The 26,073-nt window shown below is 51.5% G+C and overlaps 2 protein-coding genes across 8 annotated transcripts in view; both read left to right on the top strand.

Moving 5' to 3' along the window:
- Kiaa1671 (KIAA1671 ortholog) overlaps window positions 1-11,258 on the top strand; it is a 140,333-nt gene extending 129,075 nt beyond the window's left edge. For all 6 annotated transcript variants that reach the window (XM_013119768.3, XM_040731590.1, XM_040731591.1 and 3 more), the window contains 6 exons: window positions 532-778; window positions 2,485-2,659; window positions 4,059-4,177; window positions 4,759-4,901; window positions 5,292-5,374; window positions 7,081-11,258. In XM_013119768.3, coding sequence (XP_012975222.1) covers window positions 532-778; window positions 2,485-2,659; window positions 4,059-4,177; window positions 4,759-4,901; window positions 5,292-5,370 — 763 coding nt within the window. In that variant the 3' untranslated portion in view covers window positions 5,371-5,374; window positions 7,081-11,258. The remainder of the gene's footprint in view (window positions 1-531; window positions 779-2,484; window positions 2,660-4,058; window positions 4,178-4,758; window positions 4,902-5,291; window positions 5,375-7,080) is intronic.
- A 3,281-nt stretch (window positions 11,259-14,539) lies between these two features.
- Window positions 14,540-21,366, top strand: Crybb3 (crystallin beta B3). 2 transcript variants are annotated; one of them, XM_040731593.1, is made up of 6 exons: window positions 14,540-14,582; window positions 15,557-15,711; window positions 16,198-16,316; window positions 18,340-18,472; window positions 19,412-19,554; window positions 21,129-21,366. In XM_040731593.1, exons 2-6 carry the CDS (start codon window positions 15,637-15,639, stop codon window positions 21,292-21,294), a joined length of 636 nt encoding a protein of 211 aa, XP_040587527.1. In that variant the 5' UTR covers window positions 14,540-14,582; window positions 15,557-15,636; the 3' UTR covers window positions 21,295-21,366. The 2 variants fall into 2 exon arrangements, with proteins under 2 accessions (XP_040587527.1, XP_040587526.1); XM_040731592.1 differs by lacking the exon at window positions 14,540-14,582 and having other exon boundaries at window positions 14,634-15,711.
- The last annotated feature ends 4,707 nt before the right edge of the window (window positions 21,367-26,073 follow it).

Here is a 26,073-nt window from a genome sequence, read left to right as displayed (position 1 = left end):
ATCGCCCACTGTAAATGCAGCATGAGCTGCCCACATGATTTCAGATGTTGTGCAGGTCCCCAATGGAGTGTGTTTGTTAGATGTGGACTGACAAGTCCCAGCAAGCCTGTCTTCTCCACGTGGAGGACCCGAGCTCTGAGGCATCTGACCTGACCCTCTTTTATCATCAGAGCCTTGGAGGTTTACAGCGTACTTCCCCACAGCCCATGTTGCCTCTCATTTTTACTTTATTTCTCCCTCCAACCCCTCTGCGGAGATTCCAGGTGTGCCGCCATTGCCCCTGGTTTTGGTCTTGGCTCTCCTTTGCCACCTGTACAAGTGTCCCGTGGACAACAGACTCCCGGCTCCTGTTGCCAGGAGGAGGACCCTGCTGTCCCCTGAGTCTGAACTCTCTGAGCTGTCCCCTGAGTCTGAACTCGCTGAGCTGTCCCCTGAGTCTGAACTCTCTGAGCTACGTGTTCACGCCCCCATGTTTGGGACTGACGGTTGTGGCCCCTCTGTGAAAGTGTCGCCATCTTTCTTCCCTTGCAGCTTTGGGCCCGAGTCCCCGTCCTCTCCTGACAGCAGCGCTGCATCTGCTGGGAAGCAGCCACCAAGCAGCCACTTGTCCTCATACACGGAATCCACATCGGTGGAGCAGCATGACAGCTCCAGGGACCGGCGCAGCTCCAGCGTGGACCGCTCCAGTTCCGAACTGGAGTCCACAGATGGTCCTGAAGGGCCACCTCCATCAGACGCTTGTCCAGCAGAGAGAGAAGATGACTTTTCCTTCATCCATGTAAGCCTGAGACCGGGGGAAGTGGCTGGGATGGAAACAGCCATTTCTTACCGGAAGGAAGCCGTGGCATCTGCTAGGATGGGTGCTGTATGCCGAGAACCCCTGTGGCGGGCACAGGGCACAGCCTTAGACACGGACTGTTCTTTAGCATAGGACTGCCCCATACCAGCTGTGTGTCTTGGGACAGATGCCCTCACCTCTCTGATTCTCAGTTTCCTTACTCACTAGTAACTAGCACATCCATCTCCACAGCTTCAAAGGTGATCTTAGGTGTCCAAGGCACAACTTTCTGTGAGCACTCACAGGTCTGCCTACGGTCTGCAGTTCCTGGCTCTGTGCAGCCCAGGGTCTGCCTAGAGCAAACACAGAGGATAGACTCTTCAGGTCCTTACTCAGTAGAACATGGGCACCAGGCATGAAGGGCTCTCTGTGACAGCTGTTCCAGGCACAGGTCCCCTTCTGGGGGTTCCCCAAAACTGAGCTTTCCAAGGTTCCACACACAGCCACCCCTCAGGTGTCCACTATCCCAAGCCACGGTGTCCTGCTGTAGGCCCTTCAGGATCAGAACTGGACTCTAACTTGCTGTAGAAGCCCAAGCCTTCAAGGGTCCCTCATTCCTGATGGCCAAGCCCCTGACCTTACTCTTGCATAGCTGATGCTCCAAATGCCCCTGAGGGGCTTCTAATGGGCCTCTCAGGGGACTCACAGCCTACACACAGCCAAGGTCTTTCCTCTGGCACCTCTAGATAAGAGTTGAGAGAAAAAGACCCAAGGTTAACTTTTCAGGACACTGTTGTATGGACAGGCCTGGCGCCCATCTCCCTGGGTGTTGCAAGGATTTCAGTAGATGATATGTTACTCTATTTACTCAGCAGCCACACACTGGGGTCTCACTGTTGCCCAACCTTGCTGCAGCTCATGTATACATGAGATATGTGTCATGTGACATAGATGTCTCGCTGGACATTCCTTTTTGAACTCTGAGCACTTCCTCTTAGAATCCATCCAAAGCAACAATGGTGGCATTGACAGCCCTGGGTCCCTGGTAGCTGGCTCCATTCCATGCCCATACTGATAACTAGGGGGTGACATCTGCTGCCTGCCTTTTAGATTAGCAGGTTGATGTGGCTGCTGTAGCTGCCTATATGCTGGTGACCCAAAGTATTGGGTAAACTGAGGTCTATGTGAGATGCCACCATGACTGGGTTTCCTGTAGGGGGCCCATTTGATGGCTGATTAGAGAGATGTTGCAGGGGGTGACCCTGTGGACATGGAAGTACCCCCATTGGTGCTCTATAGGTGGTCCCTCCCCTCCCACCTCCACTTGGGGGCAACAGTGAATACCCCTCACCTCAGGAACTCCGTGAATATGGTTGTCATAAAGACAGAGAGAGATGCACTCAGCTAGTCATTCAACAGACAGAAAACAAGCATGTATTGAGCTCCTGGTGTATACTTGCTCCCATGCCTGTGTGATGTGATGTCATGCCATTTGTCCAGTGTGTCCAGTGCTGTTCTTGGGCTCTGCCTGTGTGGTTTCCACGGGGGAGTTGAGGTTTGTGGAGTCAAGGGTGCCATTAGAACATGACACACCAGCCCATGCACCCCTGAGAACACCTTGTATATGGACAAGGCTGCACACAGTCTGTGGATGGTGCCTTCCACTGAGTGTCTTTCCTTCCCACCTCCTTCTTCTACCCCAAAAGCAAACCTCAGTCCTCGACTCAAGTGCCCTGAAGACCCGGGTGCAGCTGAGTAAGCGAAGCCGCCGTCGGGCTCCCATCTCCCACGCGCTCCGGCGCAGTCAGTTCAGTGAGTCAGAGAGCCGGTTCCCTTTGGAAGAGGAGTCGCACAGCACTTGGATGTTCAAGGACTCAACAGGTATGTCCATGCCTTCCCCTTGACCTGCATACCGCTCTGGGCAGGAAGGCCTCAGGTGAAACCCTGGGGAGAATGGCCGGAACTTAGAGGTTTTAGAACATGGGACACATTGGCCCAGGAAGCTGTGGTTTCCTGTTCTGTAGAGCTTGCCATAAGTGGGGTTTTAAGTGTGTTCCGAATCTGTGTGTGGCGGTGCCCGTTTGTTAAACCTAGCAGTTTGGGAAGGGAAGCAGCGCGATCTCCACAGTGCAAAGCTAGCCCGGTGGCGTACAGAGTGAGTTCCAGGCCAGCTGTGACTGTATTATATGTCTCTTTTTAGAAAACCAAAATGAAGAGTCAGGCATGATGGTGCATGTCTTTAATCCCAGAACTTGGGAGGCAGGGGCCGGCAGATCGCCAAGTTTGGGGCCAGCCTGGTCTATAGGGCAGACAGTAGCATGACCAAGTGTGGCCTCTGACCAGATGCCTGAACGAATGCTTGGGCTTGCGTCATTGCTTCTCATGGTCCTGCCATGCTAGCAAGTGAAGGTTAAGTGTCCAGTGTGGGCTGGGGAGATGTGTGAAGTACCTGTTTCACAGGTACCAGGGCCCGAGTTCAAATCCCCAGCACCCTTGTACTCCTGTAACCCAGCCCTGAGTAGGCAGAGGCAAAAGGATTCTTGAGGGTTGCCGGTCAGCTCTTCTAACTGAATTCATGAATTCCAGGTCCAGTGAGAGAGACTGTCTCAAAAAATAAAGTGAGGAGAGATGATGTAGATGCCTAGCATCAATCTCTAACTTCCATATGCACACACACATGGCCCCCACACTGGTACATACACGTGAATACATGTGCATGTACACTGACTCAAGCAATAGCACATAGGTGAGTAGCTATCTGCAGGGCCAGAATTATGCCAAGGCACCTGGAGCAAATGCAGCCCACCATAGGGACAGAAGCCCACAGATTCCCCAAGGCAACCTGGCAGCACAACCTGGGGCTTTGATATCCATGGCCAGGGGATATCAAAGACTGGGGCTGACCTTTCTGAGCATGCCCAGTGACCAGCTGAGGCATCACCCCATCACTGGGAAGTCTGGTCTAGCCCCTGACTTGGGCAGTCCCTTGAAGAGACCCTGGAGCATTCCACATTGCCCTGTTGGTGGAACATATCCCTGCCACTTGTTCTGCTTCTGTCAAGGATGTCCTGCTATTCCTCCAAAGTGGCAGGAGCCAGAGGGTCTGCTGTGCTCTCCCTGAGAGGAGGCAGTCTTCTTGTGGCCACTGTTTCCAGCAGGTGGCAGCATCTGCTGAACAGAGTGGGAAGCTCCTGCCCCAGCACAAATGGACCAGGAGTGCCCTGGTGGTCATGCAGGGGTGTGGGGGACCTACCAATGACTCAGGGTCCTCTCTTAACAGAAGAGAAGTCGCCCAGGAGGGAGGAGTCGGATGAAGAGCCACCCAAGGTGGAGAGGACCCCTGTCAGCCATCCACAGAGGATGCCCGTGTTCCCAGGCATGGACCCAGCCATGCTGAAGGTACCAGGAGCAGCCTGCTGAGTGAATACCAGCGCCCTCTGCCCCTTTCTGTCCACCTTGCTTCTGTCTGTCCCTCATGACCCAACCAACACCTTTCTCCTTCTCATTCCCTCTACATATCCATTGTTTAACCTCCCTCCCTCCCTCTCTTCCTGTCTATTGATCCTTATTCAACCAGACTCCTCACTTGTCTTCTCTGGATTCCCCCTTCCATTGCCCATCTGCTGCCTGAATGCTGGGATGACAGGCATGTGACACTACCCAGCTTCTCCCAGAGGAATCCTGTTCACACTGTCTTAAGTCACCCCTTTGCAGCCTGTCACCCAAACTCCGGGACAGTCACCCATGCCACGTGTTTGTGGGACTCCATTGTCGTAGACTTCATGCCACTGGATGCAGTAGTGATTTTGTTGGCGCCTCTACCGAGACGAGGCTGTTGATCTCTTCTCAGTGCTTCCTGCCTGGGCCACTCTGCAGCTCAGGCTCCCCATTGCTTTGTGAGGTGTTGCCGTGGTAGCACTGCTAGATGAGGCTTGTCCCCAGGCAGAAGACAACTACACTGAGCCCTCCTCTCTCCCTAGGCTCAGCTGCATAAGAGGCCAGAAGTGGACAGTCCTGGCGAGTCCTTCAGCTGGGCCCCCCAGCCCAAGACCCCTAAGTCGCCCTTCCAGCCTGGGGTGCTGGGGAGTCGGGTGCTGCCTTCCAGCATAGACAAAGACGAGAGGTGAGGACGGGAATGCTTCTGCTGGGGTCAGGATGTTTCTGAGTGCTGTGTATAGTGTGAGCCGTGGTCTTCCCATGTATAGTGTGAGCCGTGGTCTTCCTATGTATAGTGTGAGCCGTGATCTGCCCATGTATAGTGTGAGCCATGATCTGCCCATGTATAGTGTGAGCCATGATCTGCCCATATACAATGTGATCTGTGATCTGCTTGACTCGGACTCTGCTGAGTCCCGTAGGTCTGCATAGATGTCATCTGAAATAGTCACAGAAACATCTAGAACATATCTAACCAAATGTCAGGATGGCGGATGGAGGGCTGGGGACTGTGTTGCCCTGACCTCGAGGAGCCAGGGTGTGGCTCTCACTCGACTCACTGGTGCTGCGGTTTCAGGTCAGAGGAGCCCTCGCCCCAGTGGCTAAAGGAGCTGAAATCCAAGAAGAGGCAGAGCCTGTATGACAATCAAGCTTGACCAGGTAGGACCCCGGGACAGAGCTCAGGTGGGGTGCTGAGACCTCTGGGGTCTGGGGACCTCAGGAAGGAGGTGGTCACACAAAGGCGAGAGTTCTGGATTCCTGTGAAGAGCCTGGGGAAGGGTGTCAGGTAAGTGCTCTGACCTCTTGACCTTGACCTTCCTGTTGCCCTCAAAGCCCTTGGGGAAAGGTGGTGACATCAAAGGCTGGCTAGCCAGAGATAATTCAAGGTTTTGTAGAGGGAAGTTTTGGTATACAAACTGTGTACCTTTAATTGGAGACTGTATATAGTCGGTCCCTTGGTATCCACCTGAGATCCATTCGAAGGCTTCACTGGCAACAAGATCTGAGGACCCCAAGGTGCTGGGTGTGGCATGTCCGTGGTCTGCACAGAACCTCCACACTCTCCTGTGCACATAAGTCGTATTTGTTATTGCATAAGCACATGGCATACGAGAGCACATGTGTCACAGTACATGTACAGAGCACAACTCTGTGGAGTTGGGTTCTCTCCTTCCACATATATGTGGGATCCAGGATTGAACTTGGGTCTTCAGGCTTGCACAGCAAGCTGTTTTTACTCTCTGAGCCATCTCACTTGCCCTTTAAGTCACCTGGATGACTTCTAACATCTCACACTGTGTGTGCTGGCTGGGTTGTCAATCTTGCTGTTGTCTAGGCGATGCTGACACATCTGCACATGCTCAGTAGAGGCACATCATTGCTGTGGGGTTGGCTGGCGTGAGATTGGGGGTGGCACAGACAGGTAGGGCTGAGTTTATCTAGAAGTCACACACTCAGATTGGTGTGTGCTCTGCTGTCTCCACCTACAGAGGTCAGCCATGCCCATGTGGCTGTGGGGTCCCCCAGCTTACCTGAGAACATGAGAGATTGATGGAATACCATTGTGCCCCAGCACAGAGTGGGGTGTGTGCTATAAAAGCTGGCCTGGGTGTGGTCAGGTGAGGGCCACCTCCTGAAACACAAAAAGCAAAGCCCGGCCTGAGTGGACGTGGTGCTGTTTGGAATCTGAATGCACCACGTTGTTGGTCTGTCTTGGGGTGTTTTTTGGGGGGGTGCACCATGGAGTTCAGACTCTCTTGCTAGGCCAGTGCCCTGCAGAAGCTTCTCAGGGCACCCTCGCTCCAGCCCTGTCTGCCGAACTCTGAGACTAAGCATTCCTAGCAGACTGCATTTGACTGCAGGACCAGGGAGTCCCATAATTACACATATGTATGGACACAAGTATATGTCATGAATCCAAAGGATGAGTACATTCCCAAGGGCATTGGTGGAGGGTTCAGGGCCTTGTGTTTATTCTGCGTTGCTCAGTGCTGACATGGAGTTTAGCATGCGTGTGCTTTTGAACCGTCACCCTGAACTGTTCTTGCTTCACAGTGAATGCCCAGAGCCCTCTGTAGTGATTTTGAAATCTGTGATACAACCTCCAGTAACCCGCAGGAGGGAGTTAAGGGTCAGAGGAGATGTTGCAACTGACTCATTGCAGCTGGTCACAACGCTTGCCCCATTGCTCACTTTGTCAGTCCCCAACTCCCTCCATATCCTTCCTGGGAGTGGTGACACTCTGGGGAGGGAGCCCAGGGCCTCCTGTACCATCCCGGGAGACCTGAGCCCCAGCAGAGGATGGAAGGCCTGATGGCGGGAACCATGGCAAATCCTGCTAACCAAGGCCTGTCATTTCTCTGCAGACATCACCATCCATAAACTCAAGCCTTAACCGCCATGCGTCAGAACCCGAGGCCAAGCCACTGCTCCTGCTCCTGCTCCTCCCCAGTCATGCTCCCGTGCCTGGGCCTTTCTGCCCTGAAGACACAGTGCTGAGCTTCATCTGGGTCCCCACAGGAAGGAATACCCTGCCCCAGTACCTGCTCCAGTCTCCAGAAGGACCTTCCTGAGCTCCTTGCAGGAGTGGATTGCCTTTGGCATGGCAGTTGGCCTTCCTGCCCTGCACACACCTCACAGGAGGACTCCCTCAGCTCCCCAGGAGCCCTTCTGAAAGGACATGGACAAGCAAGCTTGAATGGCTCTCAGTCCAGACATTACACTGGTGTCTCCTGGGTTTTGATTTTTGTTTTTGGACAGGCTCTTCTTTTCCTCACTTAGATCTTTTGTTGATATTTATAAGCACACAGCCCCCTGTTCTGTCAGTACACTTATCCTGCCTGTGAGGCTGTGTGCACAGTTGGCCTGTGTCTCACCACTTTCAAGTCTGCTTTAGAGGGGGACAAAGCAATAATGCAGCCAATTTTCTTGGAAACTTGACAACACCATGTATTTCAGCATTAACAGACAGACGAAAGGGATGGACAGTATCCAGTTGCCTCAGGTTACCCGATCCCTACCCAAGCCTATGAAAGCTTGTCAGTTTTACCCTCATCCACATCTGGGTTGCTCTGGTTTCTGTGAGGTAGCCTTTTCCCCTTGGTCCCAAGTGTTACCAACCTCAGTGCATGGTCAAGTGCCTTGGCCACTCTTGTACTAGACCTGCTCCGGGTGTCTTTCTTCCTCATCTTTTCTGAACACGTGTGTCCTGCTGGAGTGAAGACCGGACTAAGTCAGATCAGAACAGATGCGGCCCCACCCCATTGAGTGACCCACCCGGTTGAGTGATTGTTGAGGTCTGTCTGGATGTTGATCTAACTCAAAGTCTCCTGTAGTGGGAGCCTCAGGCCAGATGCTGGGCCACGATGTTCTCCTTTGCATTCTGCTAGCTGAATCCTCACTCCTGGAAGTTTCAAGCCTTCTGTACTCCGGACAGCCACCCTGTCTTGTTTCCTTTTGAATGGCCTCAAGATGTTATCAGAAGCCCCAGCACCAGCGGTCATCCCAGACATGCCAGGTCAGCTGCCCGCCGTGCCGGCAGCTTCCAGAGACCTTTTTCCAACCTTGGCTTGGTGACATGTTTGGTTTGGGCAGTTCCAAGGTGATCCATGGCTGTGGAGGACCCTGGGTCATGTGCTCTGACAGATGCCTGCCTGGCACTTGTGCCCGATACTGCCCTGACCTCCTCATCGACAAAAGTCGTTCTCTGTAAATCCATTACCTGCAAATGGTGTCAAGACCCGCCTCTCTGTCTTCTCGCCTTAGCTCCTCTCTCAGCTACCCTCTCTGCCCATTTCCCTTTGGAAGGATGTGGTGGGAAAAGATGGTGTTATTGGGTTAGTAGATCACCTGTGCCTGGGGGCTGAGGTACACAGCACTTAGGAGACTTCAGGCTCCACTCACACCCCACATGCACCCCACCCGCACCCCACCCGCACCCCACCCACACCCCACCCTGTGCTCTGGCTACTGACAAGAGCAGAAGTTCACACTTCACTGAATTCTCTTCCTTCCCTGAGCTAGTGGTGAGCGGACATCGGTCCCCTGAAATCATTTGGGCTTCAGTCTCCTGCAGAGGCTTTCGTAGCTCCTCTTTTCTGCTATGTTTTTGGACCCACTTTGTACGCTGTAGCACGTTTGACCCGGTAGTTGCCTGCCAGGGACTCCCTTTAGAACACACGAGCAGGGCTGAGGAGGTGTGTGACTCAGTGGGTGGAGCCTGTGCCTAACACAGAGGTCCCGGGTTCTGTCCCAGTTCCACATAAGCTGAGTGAGGCAGTGCACACCTGTGATCCCAGCACTTGGGGGAAAGGAAGAGGCTTGGAAGTTCAAGGCCATCCTTGCCTACAGAAGAAAGCCGGAGGCTAGCCTAGACTGTAAAATCCACTCTCAGAACGGAAAAAAGACAACAAACAAACAACAAAACAAACCCACAAAGCAACACTCTGCTCATGTTTCTAACTTCCCTCCGCTCTCTTCTTTGTTCTGGGTGTAAAGAATCCCACGATGGCAGAAAGTGTTCTGTTTCAAGAATTGAAAGGCATAGTAGTAGAATCAAAATAAGTTTGCCTTGTCTATCACTACCTAACCCCTTGCGCTTGATTGACGAGAAATAAATTTGATTCCACAGGGAGACCCATATACTGACCCTCCAGAACCCAAGATCTGACAGTCTCACTGGGTCACGAGTGACCCTTCTGGTGCAGGTTGGCCGTGTCCCCCTTAGAACCAGTGCGGTGAGCAGAGAGTCCATGCTTAGACCCATGGCCAAGCTGAAAGAGTGACTCATTTATTCCCCTTCTCTAAACCAGGTAAAGACTCTGGGGTCAAGTAGTGTCCTGTTACTCCTTTGGTTTCTCCAGGACCCACCTTTTAAAGTAACTTAACATGCCTTAAGTGTGTGCAGTTCAGACACTTCCATCTCCCCCAACTCTCCCTTCTGCTAACTCTGACTATCTGCAGAGCTCCAGTATGCTTCATCTGACCCCTCTTTGCCCCACCCCACCCCACCCCATAGATAGACCTTCTCCCGCATAGTCTGGCCTCACACATACAGAGGCCTTTGTCCTGTGAAATCATACGGCACTGTGGGGAGTCTTCAATTGCAACAGAGAACCATGTGGTCCTGGGGAGTTGGGAGCCTAGTGTAAAATTCATCTGATGGCCTCAGGTTTGGTAGAATGTAGGGGCAGGGCCAGAGGAGCAAGCCAGGTTTCTGTCTAGATACACGTTTTCCTCCTGCAGTGAGACCACCTCTAGGCATAGGCCCAGGTCTTCAACCTTAGTCACTGAGCAGAGATGGGAAAAATCCTCTGTGATTTCCCCAAGGGAAAGCTGGCCAATCCTGGGATGTGTGTGGGGCTGAGAGCTGCTCTGTCAATCCTGGCTTTAAGATTGCTCATCCAGGTACCCACAGGAACCACCTGGATCTAGACTTGATTGAAAAGTGAGAAGCCACACCTGCCATGTTATTATTCAGTCCCTGTCAAGTCCTGCAACAGAGATGTTGTACCCTCCCAATGTGCCTTTGCCCCATCATGTGTTGACAGGGAGCAGATCTCCGAATCTCTAGGTTCCTGACATTGCTGGGGACATTCTTGAGGTGGAGGGAACCCCAGGAGACTAGCAGGGCCCACTCCACACCTCTGAGTTTGCCTTGGCCTCAAGCCCCTCAGGGAGAGAGGACACCATCAACTTTCAGAAAGGTCATGTTCCAGAAGCCTGAAGCCATGTCAGAAGGCAGCAGGCAGGAGACTTCACTTGTCCCTGTCCCATGACCTCCATGACACCTAGAGCATCCGTTCATCTCTAAGCTCCCACAGGAAAAGACACCTCACAGCCCGCATCCTTCACCTATGCTGTGACAATCCCTGGCAGCATCCAACCAGCTAGAATCTCTCCTATCCTCTAAAGGACAATCTGAGCTTTTTAATGTTCCTGTCCCGTGTCGCCTTACAGATCTTGTTATATGGGTCTCACAAAGGTAATGTATTGATACAGGGAAGGCATTTATACCAAGTTGCTTCTTATTCTGTTCCAGAAGAACCATGATCCTCAACACACTTTGTATGCTGGGGTGGGAGAATGGAATTATGTCTGTGAATATAGGGTTATATTTTCCTAACTGTTCTTCTGGGTCCCGCCTGGGATGTTTGCGACATGATCGGGAAGGACTCACAAGATGCACGTCCTGCCCATGGCATTCTGACAGCTGCCTTACCAATCCACAAGCTGCAGGACTTCGGAATGAAGGTGGACGGGGCACTGTCGCCAGTCCCAGGAAGGACCTAACTGCGTGACCGAGAATTCATCTATAAAAACTGTATTTTTACTGTCAAAACAAATGGGGCTTCCTGGACTTCACAGTGAACGGATGTCCCCTGTGTTTTTATATTTTGTCACCGTAAGAGGTTTTCTGGCACAGACAAGCAGTCAGGAATCCCAGCTGGCTGCACCAAATGGGGTGAACCCTGCATGTGCAAACGGGGCACACCCAGACTCCAAAAGTATTAAATAAAGATCTCACAGCAGTTGTGCTGGTAAAGCAAGCGTGGCCGAGAGTGAGCCAAGGGGCCTGCTGGGTTGCCGGGGACTCCCACACACTTAGGCTGGTTTCTGCGCTGAGCTGTGCCCAGGCAGCAGGAGAGAACCCCAGGCAGGTGGACCCCCATCCCAGGAGACACGGAAATGAGATAATGACCACAGAGGTCCAAGAGAATGGAACCCTCACCTTGTCCTTCCAGCCGCAGGGTCTCTCTGTGTGGGTTGTTCTTAGCAACAAAATGAGGGGCAGTGATGGCAGCATTTGTGGCAAGAATTATGGTGGGGTGATGGCTTGGAGGGTTGTCTCATGGTGACCTTTTGGAAATGATGGAAGCACTCTTGGTTATTACAGGAGGTAGAGAATGTTAGGGCATTTGGTGAGTAGAGGCCAGGAATGCTAATCAACGGCCTACCCAGTGATAGTCAGTAACCTACCCAAGATGGCAAGTGCTAGCCTACACGGGGAAATTAATCAGCAGCCTACTCAATGCTGCCTAGTTGATAACCTACCCAGAGACGGCAAGTGCTAGCCTATTTAGGGAAATTAATTGACAGTCTACTGAATGATGCTAGTCACTAAGCTACCCAGGGATAGAATTGATGGACAACTTAGATATGCAACAACAGCCTACCCAACCTAGCCAGGGATGTTAATAACTTAGCCATTTCAGTTTCCTTTCTGTTGCTGTGAGAGCCCCATACCCAAAACAAACTTAAGAACTGTCTAACACTTCCATATCACCATTGAGAGATGCCAAGGCAGGAACTTGACAGCAATTTGAAGTAGAAACCCTGGAGGCTGCTGCTTACTGGTTTGTTTTCAGCCTAGTTGGTACAAGCCAGTCAGGACTATGAACTGGTGCCACCCACAGTGAGCCAGGCCCTCCTATGTCAGTTACTACTCAGGACAATTCCCTACAGAGATGCCCATAAACCACCCTGGCCTGGACCATCCCTCAAGTGAGACTCCCTCATCAGATGGCTCTATGTTATCTCAAGCTGACAGTTAAAGCTAATTAGGATGATACCCAGGGATGTTAAAATCAATAACATCTTGATTGTTATGTCAGTAGACCCACAGTCTACTCAGGAACACTTCCTTAGTGTTTTCTAGAGGATAGAACTGATAATCCCTCAGGCTTTGACAAGTTTAAAATTAAAGCTAATCATTGCGATGGATTTTCCCACTTCAATTAACCTTATCTGGAAATCCCTCACAGGTGTGTCCAGGGCTGACCTAATCAATATAACACCTCAGAGGTGTGTTCAGAGCTGATCTAATCCCTGTAACCCCTCACGGGTATGCCTGACATACATACATCACAAGGTGTGCCCAGAGGCTTGCCTTGTGGGTGATTCTAGAACCTGTCAAGTGGAAAATCAGTATTAACCCTCACAGATGCTAATCAACAGCTTACGCAGGCACAGTGGTTATCTGGTTATCTAGGATCACTATGGCTGTGATAATTCACCATGATCAAAAGCAAACGGGGGATTCACTCACAGTTCCATATAATAGTTCATCATCAAAAGCAATGAGGGCAGGAGCTGATGCAGAGGCCATGGAGGGAGCTGCTTACTGACTTGGTCCTCACAGCTTGCTCAGCCTGTTTTCTTACAGAACCCAGGACCACTAGCCCAGGGATGGCCCCACCCACCATGGGCTGGGCCCATCAGTCACTAATTGAGAAAATGCCCTAGGGTCTTGCCTACAGCTTGATCGAGACATTTTCTCAGTTGAGGCTCCCTCCTCTCGGATGACTCCAGCTTGTGTCGCATTGACACAGAACCAGCCAGCACCGTGGTTACCAGCCTGGTGGAGATCTTGATGCCCAGGTTCCCACCCACAGGGCAGCACCCATGCTACCCTGACGCTCAGAGCTGTGGGTTAGAGGGCAGCAGATATTAGTGCTGAAACAGCAGAGGGATCCAGTGGAGGGTGTCGGGTGTCATACTGTTCCCAGCACCATCCTTCTGCTTGTATTCCGACCAGTCACAACTGCCACCCTGCTCCCCGAGGAGAAGCTCTCTTGGCTTCAGCACCTGTGGTAGAAAGTGGTCATTGGTGTGAAGTATCGGTGGGAGGCGGGATCCTGGGGGGACAGAAAACAGTGACCGTCGTGTGGGGGTTGCTGGCCTCCACATACTTGTAGAGAGAGTATCGTGGTGCAGGAGTGTGTGGTGGTTTGAAACTGTCAGCCAAAATAAACTGTCCACCCTTGTTTCTGTCGGGTGTTTTGGTCACAGTGACGGTAATAACTAACACATTAGCTTATGGGGCTGGGGTAATGGCCAAGTACTCCATGGAAAGCCAGTGGTGGTCGCATGAGCACCTGTAACCTCAGTGGCGCCGAGGATGGATACAGGAGGATTTCGGGGAGTGGCTGACTGTGGGCCTAGCCCCAGGTTCAGTGAGGGACACTGTCTCAAAGGAATAAGGGGGAGAGTGTCACAGCAGGACACCAGGCCAGCTCAGCCACACATATACCTACTTGTGCAGTATATACTCACAAGAAAAAATCCCAAATTCATTTGTAGATATGACTGTGAGAACTCCGTGACTCACCCTGTTCATGGGATCTGAACAGTTTAGAGGGGTCACTGACAACATCCCGAGGATCCGGTGATCGGGCCTTAGGTGGCCTCGGGTCTGTGACCTCTGTAACTCCTGTGGCCTCTCTGAGTCCAGTTCATCATCATCTCTAATATGGAGATCAAAATTCCTCCCCTAAAGATGTGAGGAAGCAGATTAACATAACAGTCACAAAGACAAAAGTGCCTTGTATATCTACAACTGACAGCTGTTGTTCCTACCTGCTGCCCTCGTGAGGAACATGCCTTCTCTGACGTCATCGCCTTTGGAAATGACTGCATGGGTTTACAGGGGATTTATAAAACACATCTGTGGTGATCAGATTTCAATCCACTTACCTGGCACATGGATTCAGGGGTCCCCTGCTCCTGCTTCCAGGTCTGGAGCCTATGTGGGAATGTTGAAAACTCTAGTAGGAAAAGAGCATCAAGGAGACAAAGGGGATAGAGGGTCACGGGAGGGATTTGTGCTCCGTGCCCCCTGTCTAGCCTGTCAGGCCTCCCACAAAGTCAGCAAAGACCATGGGCCCCAGGAAGTCATCAGAGTTGTGTTGGAGGTGACTGGCCCTGGGGGCCTCCCCAGGCTTGCCATTAGGGTGAAATGGCCCGGACAGGATCGTGTGGACAGGACGCTGTCTCAGCAGGCTGTGATGTGCTAGGCCAACAAAATACACCCATAAATAGGCCAGCCTTGGAGGCAGGCCAGTCTGGGGACAGCTGGTCCTGGAGGCAGGTTTGTTCTGGACTGGGTGAGGCTGGGGGAAGGTGCAACCTCGGGCCTTTATGAGTGTGCATGGCTGCTGCTTGGTTCATTTGAGGGTATGGGCTGACCTCCAGGCCCCAGGACTGCCACTGAGCCTTGGCAACAGGTGGTGCTGATAATCTGTACTGTCTGTGGGTCTAGGCATGAGGCTGGGTCCCAGCTGTGTGTGTGTGGTCTGGGGACCAGGCTGCTAAGCACCGGGTGGCTCTGAGAAAGGGGGTGGGCTGAGCCCCATGTCCTGCTGATGCTAGTTAGATGCCAAACAGAAGCTCCTGGGCATGATGGGCCTCACACGACTGTGCCAGGACAGGTCGTAAGGGAGGTGACAGTCGGGGCAGGTGTGTGTGCAGGATAGTGTAAGTGTGCGTGTCCATGCACCCATGCTGGTGAGTAGAAGTCTGCAGAGCCTGGGTCCTGTGTCTCTGCACCCCCGGGCTAAGAAAGACTGTCGGGGTCTATTGTGCAAGTGCCTGGAACACAGCAAGCTCTCCATCAGTTTGGGGAGTGAGTAGCCTGCTTCGTGGCCTAGGATGGTTTCATAGGCCTGGCCCATTTCACAGCTGCTTGGCCTGGCTGTCTGTCTGTCTCTCATGCCTGCTGTGCTCTGCTGTTCACCCTAGCTTGCTTTGGTGTCCAGTCCTGGGCACTGAGCCTTCAGAGAGCCCACAGAGATGCCCAGTCCTGTGAAGGAAGCATTTTGGTGTGTGTGTGGTGGGGGAGTTACCAATCCAATCTGAGTAATTTCTTCTCTGTAGTCTCAATAAAGGGGTTTTGCATTTCTGGGCAGAAAAGATGCCCCAATTCCGCTAACAGGCCCAGATGCATGGCCCAAAGCAGGTGCCCAGGGGCTGTTTGCTGAATGACTGAGTGCCTGGCTATAGATCTTGATTCATGGTCATGAGACACGGGCAGCAAAGGCCATGATCACTGCTGTCTGGTTCCAGCCACATCAGCACCTGTCCCTGCTGCGTGGAGCTTGTGACCCCGTTTCCCTCCAGAGTGAGGCGGAAGTGTCCCTGGAGAGATGGCAGAGCAGCACAGCACACCTGAGCAGGCTGCAGCCGGCAAAAGCCATGGAGGCCTTGGGGGCAGCTACAAGGTACCGGGGTCTTGATGGAACCTAGAGCCCAGGACTGAGGGCAGCAACTGACTCAGTGGAAACACGGACACCAAGCCTCAGGGGATGTAGCTTTTCCTGTGTGACTTTGCTTGAGTTTCTTGATGCCTCTGGGCCTTGACGTCTTTAAAACGGAAGTGATCCCTGCTGTCCTTGGTCCCAGAATTGTCATAAGATAAAGTGGGTGACAGGAGCATGACTGGAAGATGGGGGGAGTGTGACATAGCTGATTCTGTCCCTTTCAAAACATGGCGAGGCTTTGGAGGGGACATCTGACATGGGTGTCCTGAGGCGGCCCTGATGATTTTAAACGGGACTTGTGGACATTATTGTAATTGCTCACTGTGGCCACCAGGCGGCAGTGCAGACATGTGTGGCTCTCCTAGGAGAGGAGGAAGCAGATGGGGCCTCTCTGTTGTTCTGAGGGAGCTCAAGGACCAGGGAAGGCTTTCACCTCTGTTATTCCAGGTGACTGTGTATGAGTTAGAGAACTTCCAGGGCAAGCGATGTGAGCTCTCGGCTGAGTGTCCCAACCTCACCGACAGCCTGCTGGAGAAGGTGGGCTCCATCCAAGTGGAGTCTGGACCGTGAGTATCTGGGCAGTGTCCCCCTGCACCAAACTCCTGTGATCAGAGGCCCCCGATCTGCCCCCAAGCAACTGCCTAGCCAGCTTTGCCTTGGTTTCTCCATCCATAAAATGACAGAATCCTGGCTTTAGATTCCTGTGGTGTATGGCAGGAACAGAAAGGAGGCCAGCTGGTGCCATGCTCAGAGGTGAAACACTGGTTAAAGTCAATTCCCAGCACCCATGTGGTGCTCATTGAGTTCCCAGCACCCATATGGTGCTCACAACCGTCTGTGTCCCTGGTTCCAGGGGATCCCACACCCTCTTCTGATCTATGCAGGCACCAGGCACACATGACGTGCAGAGACATACATGCAAGCAAAACACCTGCCCCCCCACACACATACAAGTTTTTGTTTTTATGAGACAGGGTTTCTCTTTGTAGCCCTGGCTGTCCTGGAACTCACTCTGTAGAGCGGGCTGGCCTTGAACTCACAGAGATCCACCTGCCTCTGCCTGCTGAGTGCTGGGATTAAAAGCATGTGCCACTGCTGCCACCACCACCCCATGAAAGGTTTTAAAGACTGAAAATATGAAGTCATGTAAACAGAAATGGGATTTACCTTTAAATAGCCATAGGAATTATGACACTATAAGGCTTCACATGAGTTTTATCATGAAGCTGCATCCTATGAGAGCCACACCCTTTTCTATAACTGGCATAGCAGAGGAAACTGAGGCCAGAAAAACTAGGTGTCTGGAGCTCAAGGCAAGCAGGCCCCTCACTGCACTCACTGCACACTCTGCACTCACTGCACACACTGCACACTCTACACACTGCATTCACTGCACCCACTGCACACTCTACACACTGCACACTCTGCATACTGCACACTCTACACACTCTGCACTCACTGCACTCACTGCATACTATGGACTCGCTGCACACTGCACACTCTGCACACACTGCACACACTGCACACTCTACACACTGCATTCACTGCACACTCTACACACTGCACACTCTACACACTGCACACTCTACACACTGCACACTCTACACACTGCACACTCTACACACTGCACACTCTACACACTGCACACTCTGCATACTGCACACTCTACACACTCTGCACTCACTGCACACACTGCATACTATGGACTCACTGCACACTGCACACACTGCACACTCTGCACACACTGCACACTCTACACACTGCATTCACTGCACACTCTACACACTGCACACTCTACACACTGCACACTCTACACACTGCACACTTTACACACTCTGCACTCACTGCAGACACTGCATACTATGGACTCACTGCACACTCTGCACACTGCACACCTGTACACACTGTACACACTGCACACACTGCACACACTGTACACACTGAGCTCTGACCTTCAGATTGAGTCCTTGCTGTTTGTGATCTCAGGCAGCATGTCTGCCAGCTGTGTCTCCTGAGGACAAACAGGGATATGGATTTCAGTGTGTAGATGGTATATACAAAGACAGAGAGAAAGGGAGGGCAGGGAAGAGGAAAGACCAAGAAGGGGAAGGGGGAGGGGGAAAAGGAGGAGGGGGAAAAGGAGGAGGCAAAACTCATTCACGGATCTATTTTTAGGTTTATTTATTTATGTTTATTTTATATATATGAGTGTTTTGCCTGCATATGAAATCTGTGCACAATTGCATGCTTTACACTTTGTGGCCAGGTCACTGGATCCCCTAGAACTGGAGTGTGGTTGGCTGCGAGTTGAACCCAGGTCTCTGTAACAGTAGTCAGTGCTCTTAACCGCTGAGTTATGGCTCCAGCCCCTCACCCATGTATCTTTTGCTCAGCCTATGGCAGGCACTGTGGGGACTTAGCCACACATGTATTCTTAGCATGTCCTAGGATGCCCAGGGCATCAGTCCCAAGCAAGTCCCTGCAGGTCCTCTAACAGCAGGCACAGGGGTCTTTCCTTCCTGTTGTTTCCCCTATATGTTGGTCCCCACTCAGTCACACCAGAGGTGACCCTGTTCCTTCCACCCTCAGATGGGTGGCATTCGAGCGCAGGGCCTTCCGTGGGGAGCAGTTTGTCTTGGAGAAGGGGGACTACCCTCGCTGGGATGCCTGGTCCAGCAGCCGACGTAATGACATTCTCCTGTCTCTTCGACCTTTGCACATCGTGAGTCAGGACCTGTTGGTATCCGTGTGTGTGTGTATGTGTGTGTGTATACATGTTCGTACATGTGTGTGCGTGTGTGTATGTGTGTGTGTTCCTGTGTATGTGTGTTCATGTATGTGTGTGTTTGTATGTGTGTGTTTATATGGTGTGCATGTGTGTGTGTATTTGTATGTGTGCATGTGTGTTCATGTATGTGTGTGTTTATATGGTGTGCATGTGTGTGTGTATTTGTATGTGTGCATGTGTGTTCATGTATGTGTGTGTTTGTATGTGTGTTCAGGTGTGTGTATGTGCACCTTGCTCCAGCAAGTTTGGCCACTGTGATCCCTCCTGGACAGCCTCAGATTTTTTAATCTCAACAATTGTGTGGAGTGAGAAGAAGCTGGCTCCTGAGTGGGCACCAGGGCAGGACACTAGGGTCCTTGTCCTGAACTGGCAGACGTGACCATGAGCCCTTTCATAGTAACCCAATTTACCCGAGGAACGTCATAGTCCAAGCTCAGCTCAACGCTGTTCGAAGAAAAACAACTCAAATGCTCAGAAAATCACTTCAAGGCAGTTTACTCTCATCCCTGGTGCTTCCTGAGGGGACATGGTCCATGAGGACACTAAATCACTGACGTGCCCCCACCTCCTTCATCAGTACAGAAGCCACCCAAGCCCTTCCTCCCAGTCTTTGAACAGAGTTCATTTTAGACAACAGAGAGATGAAGGCAGACTCAGATTAGGAGAAGGGGAGGCTCGGCCATGAGTCTTGGGGCCCCTCTGAGCCTCAGTTCCCGTTTTGGTAGTGATGACTGGTGGGAGGAGATATGTCCAGGCTCCCTTCTTCTGCTCTGGGGTGTCTCTTGGGTCCCTGTCTCTTGCAGAGGGTTGAGGTGACTCGATTCTTCCTGTTCTGGGTGTGGGAAGCCACTCACCCTTGACCTTTGTCCCCAGGATGGCCCAGACCACAAGCTTCACCTGTTTGAGAACCCAGCCTTCAGTGGGCGCAAGATGGAGATCGTGGATGATGATGTGCCCAGCCTGTGGGCCCATGGCTTCCAGGACCGTGTGGCCAGCATCCGAGTCATCAACGGAACGTAAGGGAAGCCCCGGCCCCATCCACTCCAGCTCTGATGGCTGCTCCTTTAACAGCAGCTTCACCACAGCTGCCAGCCCGACACTTGAGTGACACAGCCTGCCCTCTGAAGCCACCCTCACTCAAAGCCTATGGGGTGGGGGCCTCGATGGCCCAGTCCATGATCCTAGTATTCAGGAGGCAAGGCAGGAGGAGTGGCCTGGGTTCCAGAATCAGGTCCTGCATCAAAAATCCAAGAACTACAGCACCAGCATGTTGGTGCACACTTTTAATCCCAGCACTCAGGATGCAGAGGCAGGAGGATCTCTGAGTTTGAGGCCAGCCTGGTCTACAGAGTGAGTTCCAGGACAGCCAGGGCTACGCAGAGAAACCCTGTCTCAAAAAACAATCAACAACAACAAAAGGAGTTAGGTTCTATCCCTAGCACTGTGCACATGTTCACAGTCTCTCTCTCTCTCTCTCTCTCTGTCTCTCTCTGTCTCTCTCTCTCCTCTCTCTGTCTCTCTCTCTGTCTCTCTCTGTCTCCCTCTCTCCTCTCTCTGTCTCTCTCTCTCTGTCTCTCTCTGTCTCTCTCTCTCCTCTCTCTCTCTCGTCTCTCTCTCTCTCCTCTCTCCTCTCTCTCTCTCTCCTCTCTCTCTCTCCCTCTCCCTCTCTCTCTCTGTCCCTCTCTCTCTCTCTCTCTGTCTCTCTCTCCTCTCTCTGTCTTCTCCTCCCTATTCTCTTTGGTCCCATCTCCCCCTCTCTCCCTAATCTCTCTTTACTCCCTCTGTACTCTTTGCCCCTCTCTCTCCTCTCCCCCTCTCCCTACTCCCCCCCCCATGGGAATGCTCCAGCTTCCTTCTGCTCCATTGAAGTTTCTAGACAGTTTTGTTCTCCTTCAGTCGAGTGAATCACTCTCAATGCGTGATCTCCACCCAGGTCTCTATGGCTTCCCTAACTCCTCAGGCTTGGAACTAGTTCTCAGAGTGACCTTCATCTTGAGTTCTTTGTTATTATCAGGGGCTTGAATGAGTGTAGGTGTGGGCAGGCTTGCTCTCTGCCAATGTGACCTCAGGGTCACCTGGACTTTGGGATCACCGCAACCTTTGGGTCACCGCAACCTTGGGGCCACTTTGCCTTCCTTCTCCTTTGTGGATTTGAACCTGGGATTGAGCCTGGAAAGATGACACTGAAAATGTACTCTATGGCTTTTCCTGAGCATAGGAGTCCTGTGGTCAGTTAGAACCGGGTAGCCCTTCTTCTCAGGGATGGTGACTGTGAGGGGCACAGGAGGGGAGGTGTCTCTGTGAGTCCCAGGGGTATGTGTGATTCCGCCTCTCAAGGAGACATAAGATCAGGTAAGGAAACACATTCCAGTCAGAAGGAACTGCAGATGTGAAGGCTTGGACTCAGCCTGATGTGGGAGGGTGGAATGGTGCTGAGAAGTGAGGCCAGGGATGCTTTAAAAGAGTAGATGGAGTCATCGCAGGGCGTTGGGGAGCCAAGGTGGAGAGCACAGCAAATGCAGGCTTTAAAGGGTTGTGCTTGGGGGGGGGGACGACAAGAGGAACATGCCTCTCATATTATTCTGCACAGGTGGGTCGGCTACGAGTTTCCTGGCTACCGCGGGCGCCAGTACGTGTTCGAGCGGGGCGAGTTCCGCCACTGGAATGAATGGGACGCCAACCAGCCACAGCTGCAGTCGGTGCGCCGCATCCGAGACCAGAAGTGGCACAAGCGCGGCTGCTTCCTGAGCAGCTGAGGACTCAGACCCCTGGGCCCACGGCCTGTGTCCCCTCCCCAACCTGCCCAATAAAGCCCACCAGCCATGCTCTGTCTGTGTCACTTCCTGTGGTGGAGCTGTGGAGGTTAGACTGGAGGGGTCCAGACCCTCAAGAGGGGAGGAGGGGTGTGCCTGTGCCGTGTCTAGTCTTGTCAGCCCAGTCCATTCCCCCTCTGCCACAGGCTTACTTCCACCAACAGTGCCTAACTGTCTATCTGTCCATTCGTTCATTCACCTATTCATCCCATCATATGATCACCCACCCACCCACCCACCCATCCACTCATCCACCCATCCATCTACCCAACCACTCAGCCATTAATCCACTAAGCTAGCCATCCATCCATCCATCTACCCATCTACCCATCCACCCACCCACCCATCCACTCATCCACCCACCCACCCATCCACTCATCCACCCACACACCCATCCACTCATCCACCCATCCATCTACCCAACCACTCAGCCATTAATCCACTAAGCTAGCCATCCATCCATCCATCTACCCATCTACCCATCCACCCACCCACCCATCCACTCATCCACCCACCCACCCATCCACTCATCCACCCACACACCCATCCACTCATCCACCCACACACCCATCCACTCATCCACCCATCCATCTACCCAATCACTCAGCCATTAATCCACTAAACTAGCCATCCATCCATCCATCCACCCACCCACCCACCCATCCATCCATCCATCCATCCATCCATCCATCCATCCATCCATCTACCCATCTATTCAACTAGCCACCCATTCATTCATCCACATATCTATCCTCCCAATTATTTAGTCATCAATCTACTACCCACTCATCCATTCATTTACCCATCCTTCCATTCATCTTGCTATCCATCTACCCTCCCACTCTCCCACTCATCTGTCATCTACCCATCTTTCCTCCCTTATTTCTGTCTATATTTTCTTCCTCCCATTGGTTCATACATCCTTGCTGCCACCCACCCACCCACACATCCATCCATCCATTAGCTACCCATCCTTCTCCCATCTGTCAGTTCATCTGTCCTCCCATCCTCTCTCCCACCCTTCCTTGTAGAGTTTCTCTAATATTCTCCTATCAGTCAGTTAACCCTATTTCCATTCATTCTGAGGGAAGCGGGTAACCTCAGTACAGGGTTGCCCTAGCTGAAGCCATCCTCAGAGAAACAGGTGCAGAGAGCTGGCATGCACTTCCTTGAGCAGCACAGCTTTCAAGAGGAGGACCAGGACTCTTTGACAGTTCTAATGCCCACTGTCCCCACACGGGGGCTGCCAGTGCTGTGCTGACCCTAGCTGTACCCCTGAGGCAGCCATGCCTGCGCTCCTGTGTAGCAAGGATTCACTGTGCCCCAGGAATGGAGCCACAAAGCGCTCTACACCACAACAGCTGGCTTCCGGGTCTTCTCTTGAGGAGCTCAACAATAAAACTCATCAGAGCTGGCTCTTGAACAGCGTGAGGTTCCCACCCCTTAGATAGACCCTCCTTATCACTTTGGCAAATTCTGGCACCCAGGCAATTTCTTTCACTGTGTTTGAACAAGTGCTTCTGTCCAGGGTAAGAAGAGACCAACATGTTGCACCAATAAAAAATAGAAACCTAGGTCTGGCCCTCTACCCTGCCCCCCTTCTGTCAAACCTTAGCTATTGCAACATTGTATCATGCCATTCCTTACACTGTAGTTAAGGGTATACCCTCTGCCTATTTTCATCCTGATCCAGCTCTGTCAAAGCACTTAGCTACTGCAACATTGTATCTTATCGTCAAAGCATTTGAAGGTTTTTTGCAAGGTGGGTTATAGTTGATTTTATTTCAAGAGACCAAGGGGTTTGACAAATGACAGTTTCAGGTAACTGTCCCTTTGAATATTTTTGAAAATTCTCAGTTGGATGGTCTGAGAGACAAATTGACTCACTGCTTTGCATCTAAGGGACAAAAGGTACCCCAAAGCCTGCAGCCTTCATGGCCAATTGGCACTGGTCTAGCTAGCTGCAATGACAGATGTCCTTGTTTCTCCCTCAGCAGGAACTTGGCTACACATAGTGTTTAGGGTGGATAAAGACTGTCATCCCACCCTGCCACCATCTCAGTAGCATGCAGGGAAAGAGAACCCTTAAGGGGTCTATGGTTATTATTTGGCTAGAAGGCTTCATGTGGCCAAACATGCCTGTGAACAATGTCAGGAAGCCCCGGTGACAACCTGCTCTCAAATATATTGCATTATGTTCTTCCTGTGGCATCCTCAAGTCCCCAATAAATGGTCCAGCCTGGAGTGCTGGTCTTGAAACCTCCTTCTGGTAAACCTCTCTCTCATTAAGTCAGTCAACACGTATTTTCTGAGGACCTACTATGGGTTGAGCATGTCTGGAGGATGTGGAGGTAGCTAAGCTGAGACTCAACTTGCGCTGAGCCCATTGTCCACACAAGGGTCACACCACAGCAAAGGACTCTGCAAGCTTGTGAACCTATCAGCTGTATGCTGCACCCAGATGAGGTGTGCATGAGTTCATTCCCACTGAGTCCTCCAAAGGCTCTAGGAAATACATGGATGATGATGATAGAGAGTACTGAATACAGAGAACGGCTCAAGCTGTTGGATGACCCTGTCCCAGCATGTCCTCCTTTGCATGATGGGCTGAAAAATGAGGAAACATACAAGGCTCTGAAATTAGTGCTTGGTCCAAGTGTGATGGCAGTGAATGTCTTCCTGAAGGAATAGGGCCACCAAGTGCTTTCTGTGGCAGATTCCAGGCTGGCTCCTCAGAGAAAAGACAGACACAATTCTAAAATAGCCACGCACTAGGTACCTAGCCCTGCCTCACCCCCCCCACCCTGATTTGAAGAAGGAAACTTTGAATGCAGGGGAGTTGAGAGGAGAGCTGTGGAGCTGACCAAGGCTTCTGAGATGTTTTCTACCCATGACTCCTTTCACCTAAGAATTTTTTTTGTATGTGATGGATGAGGGCAGGTCTAAAGGTACATAAAATAGCCAAATATTTCCTGATAATGATCATAAAGAAATTTAACATAATATTTCCTAAGCACATAAATATGAGGTGTGTTATAAATAAAAGAAAATTTACATACTAATGGGGTGATGTGTTTGCCTGCTTTTGTTGTTTATTTTGTTTGTTTGTTTTTACATCCCAATCAAAGTTTCCCCTCTCTCCCCTCTTCTCAGTTCCTCTCCTCTCCTCCCCCTACTCCCCATCCACTCCCCCTCCACTGTTTCTCTTCAGATACAGGCAGGCATCCCATGAATATCAGCCAGTCATGGTATATCAAATTGTGTTTGTCTTTCTGTTTTATTTGCTTTTGAGACAGGGTTTCTCTGTGTAACAGCCTTAGCTTCTGGAACTCACTTTGTAGAGCAGGCTGTCTTTAAACTCAGAGATCCTCCTGCCTCTGTCTCCTGAGTGCTGGGATTAAAGGTGTGCAACACCATTTTTGTGCGGCTGTTCTGGTGTGCTTTTCTGTTGCTGTGATTAAACTACAATGCCAATGAGTGTCTTCCTGAAGGAATAGGGCCACCAAGTGCTTTCTGTGGTGGATTCCAGGCTGGCTCCTCTGAGAAAGGACTGACACAATTCTAAGTTGGGTTAAACTACAGTCCACTTAGGGCAGGGAAGTGTTTGTTTCATCTTCAATTTTCAGGCCGCAGTCCATCATTGAGTAAGACTGGACAGGAACTCAAAGGAGAACCCTCCTGTGGAGGTTGCTGGCTTGCCCTCTGACTTTCTCAGCTCAATCTCACTTGCCTGGGGATGGCACCACCACAGCGGGCTGTGTCCTACATCAGTTAATTAGCAGTCAAGACCTTGTCCCACAGACATGGCCAGATGGAGGTGGTTCTCTTCAATTGAAGTTCCCTCTTTCCAGGTGACTCTAGCACAATGGTGTTCAGTCTTCCTAACGCTGTGACCCTTTAATGCAGTTGCTCATGCTGTGGTGAGCACCAACAATAAAATTAGTTTAGAAGCTACTTCACCACTGCAATCTTGCTACTGATATGAATTGTAATGTAAATATTTCTGGAGACAGAGGCTTGCCATAGGGGTCATGACCTACAGGTTGAGAACCACTCTCCTAGATTGTGTGGAATTGACAAGAAAAAGTCACCAGGACGATGGGCACAGCAGCCACACAATGGCAGAAGAATGGCTCCCCCTTCTCTAGCAGCCATCAAATGCCACTGTGTTCTCAGCTAAGGGTGGGGCTTCCTATGCCCCTCCCCTAACCATGCCGAAACATCATGATCTTGTGTAGGTAACCACACTGTGGGTTCCTGTCTGCAGTAGCCACGAGACGGCATTCTACAGCTCTTCCCCATCCTTGGACTCTCACGTTCTCTTCGCCCCTCTTCCCTGATGCTTCCGGAGCCTTGGCTGGGGTAGAGATGTTCCATTTAGGAATGAGCACTCAATCGCTCTTCTTAGCGTTTTGACCAGCCATCGCCTGTATAAATTGTATATGCTCCACCTTGACTTCGGCTAACACGGGGAGAAGCTTCTATGACTGAGGTTGAGTGTTCAGGCCTGTGGGTATAAATATAAACATTTAGGCAGTTTGACTACAGTCCACTTAGCAAAGCAATACTAGTAAGTTCCCCCCAGGACCCATCACTTTCCCAGCTGTGGGCTTTTGACCAGATTTATAGTCTTGAACTTCCTTCTGTGGAGCAGACTTTGAATTCAGTTGGAGAGTAGTTGGTTATTCCACAATAGTCATGACACTATTGCGCCCGTGGACC

This window comes from Mesocricetus auratus, unplaced genomic scaffold (assembly GCF_017639785.1).
Source record: "Mesocricetus auratus isolate SY011 unplaced genomic scaffold, BCM_Maur_2.0 Super-Scaffold_100025, whole genome shotgun sequence".
Classification (NCBI taxonomy): Eukaryota; Metazoa; Chordata; class Mammalia; order Rodentia; family Cricetidae; genus Mesocricetus; species Mesocricetus auratus.
Note: the sequence above shows the minus strand (reverse complement) of the source record. Positions and strands in the feature narration are given on the sequence as shown.

Excerpts from the sequence above, each read along its gene's own strand:
- Crybb3 (XM_040731593.1), top strand. The coding sequence starts at position 15,637 with ATGGCAGAGCAGCACAGCACACCTGAGCAGGCTGCAGCCGGCAAAAGC. Across the intron at positions 15,712-16,197 it reads GCCTTGGGGGCAGCTACAAG|GTGACTGTGTATGAGTTAGA; the intron begins GTACCGGGGTCT and ends CTGTTATTCCAG. Across the intron at positions 16,317-18,339 it reads ATCCAAGTGGAGTCTGGACC|ATGGGTGGCATTCGAGCGCA; the intron begins GTGAGTATCTGG and ends TTCCACCCTCAG.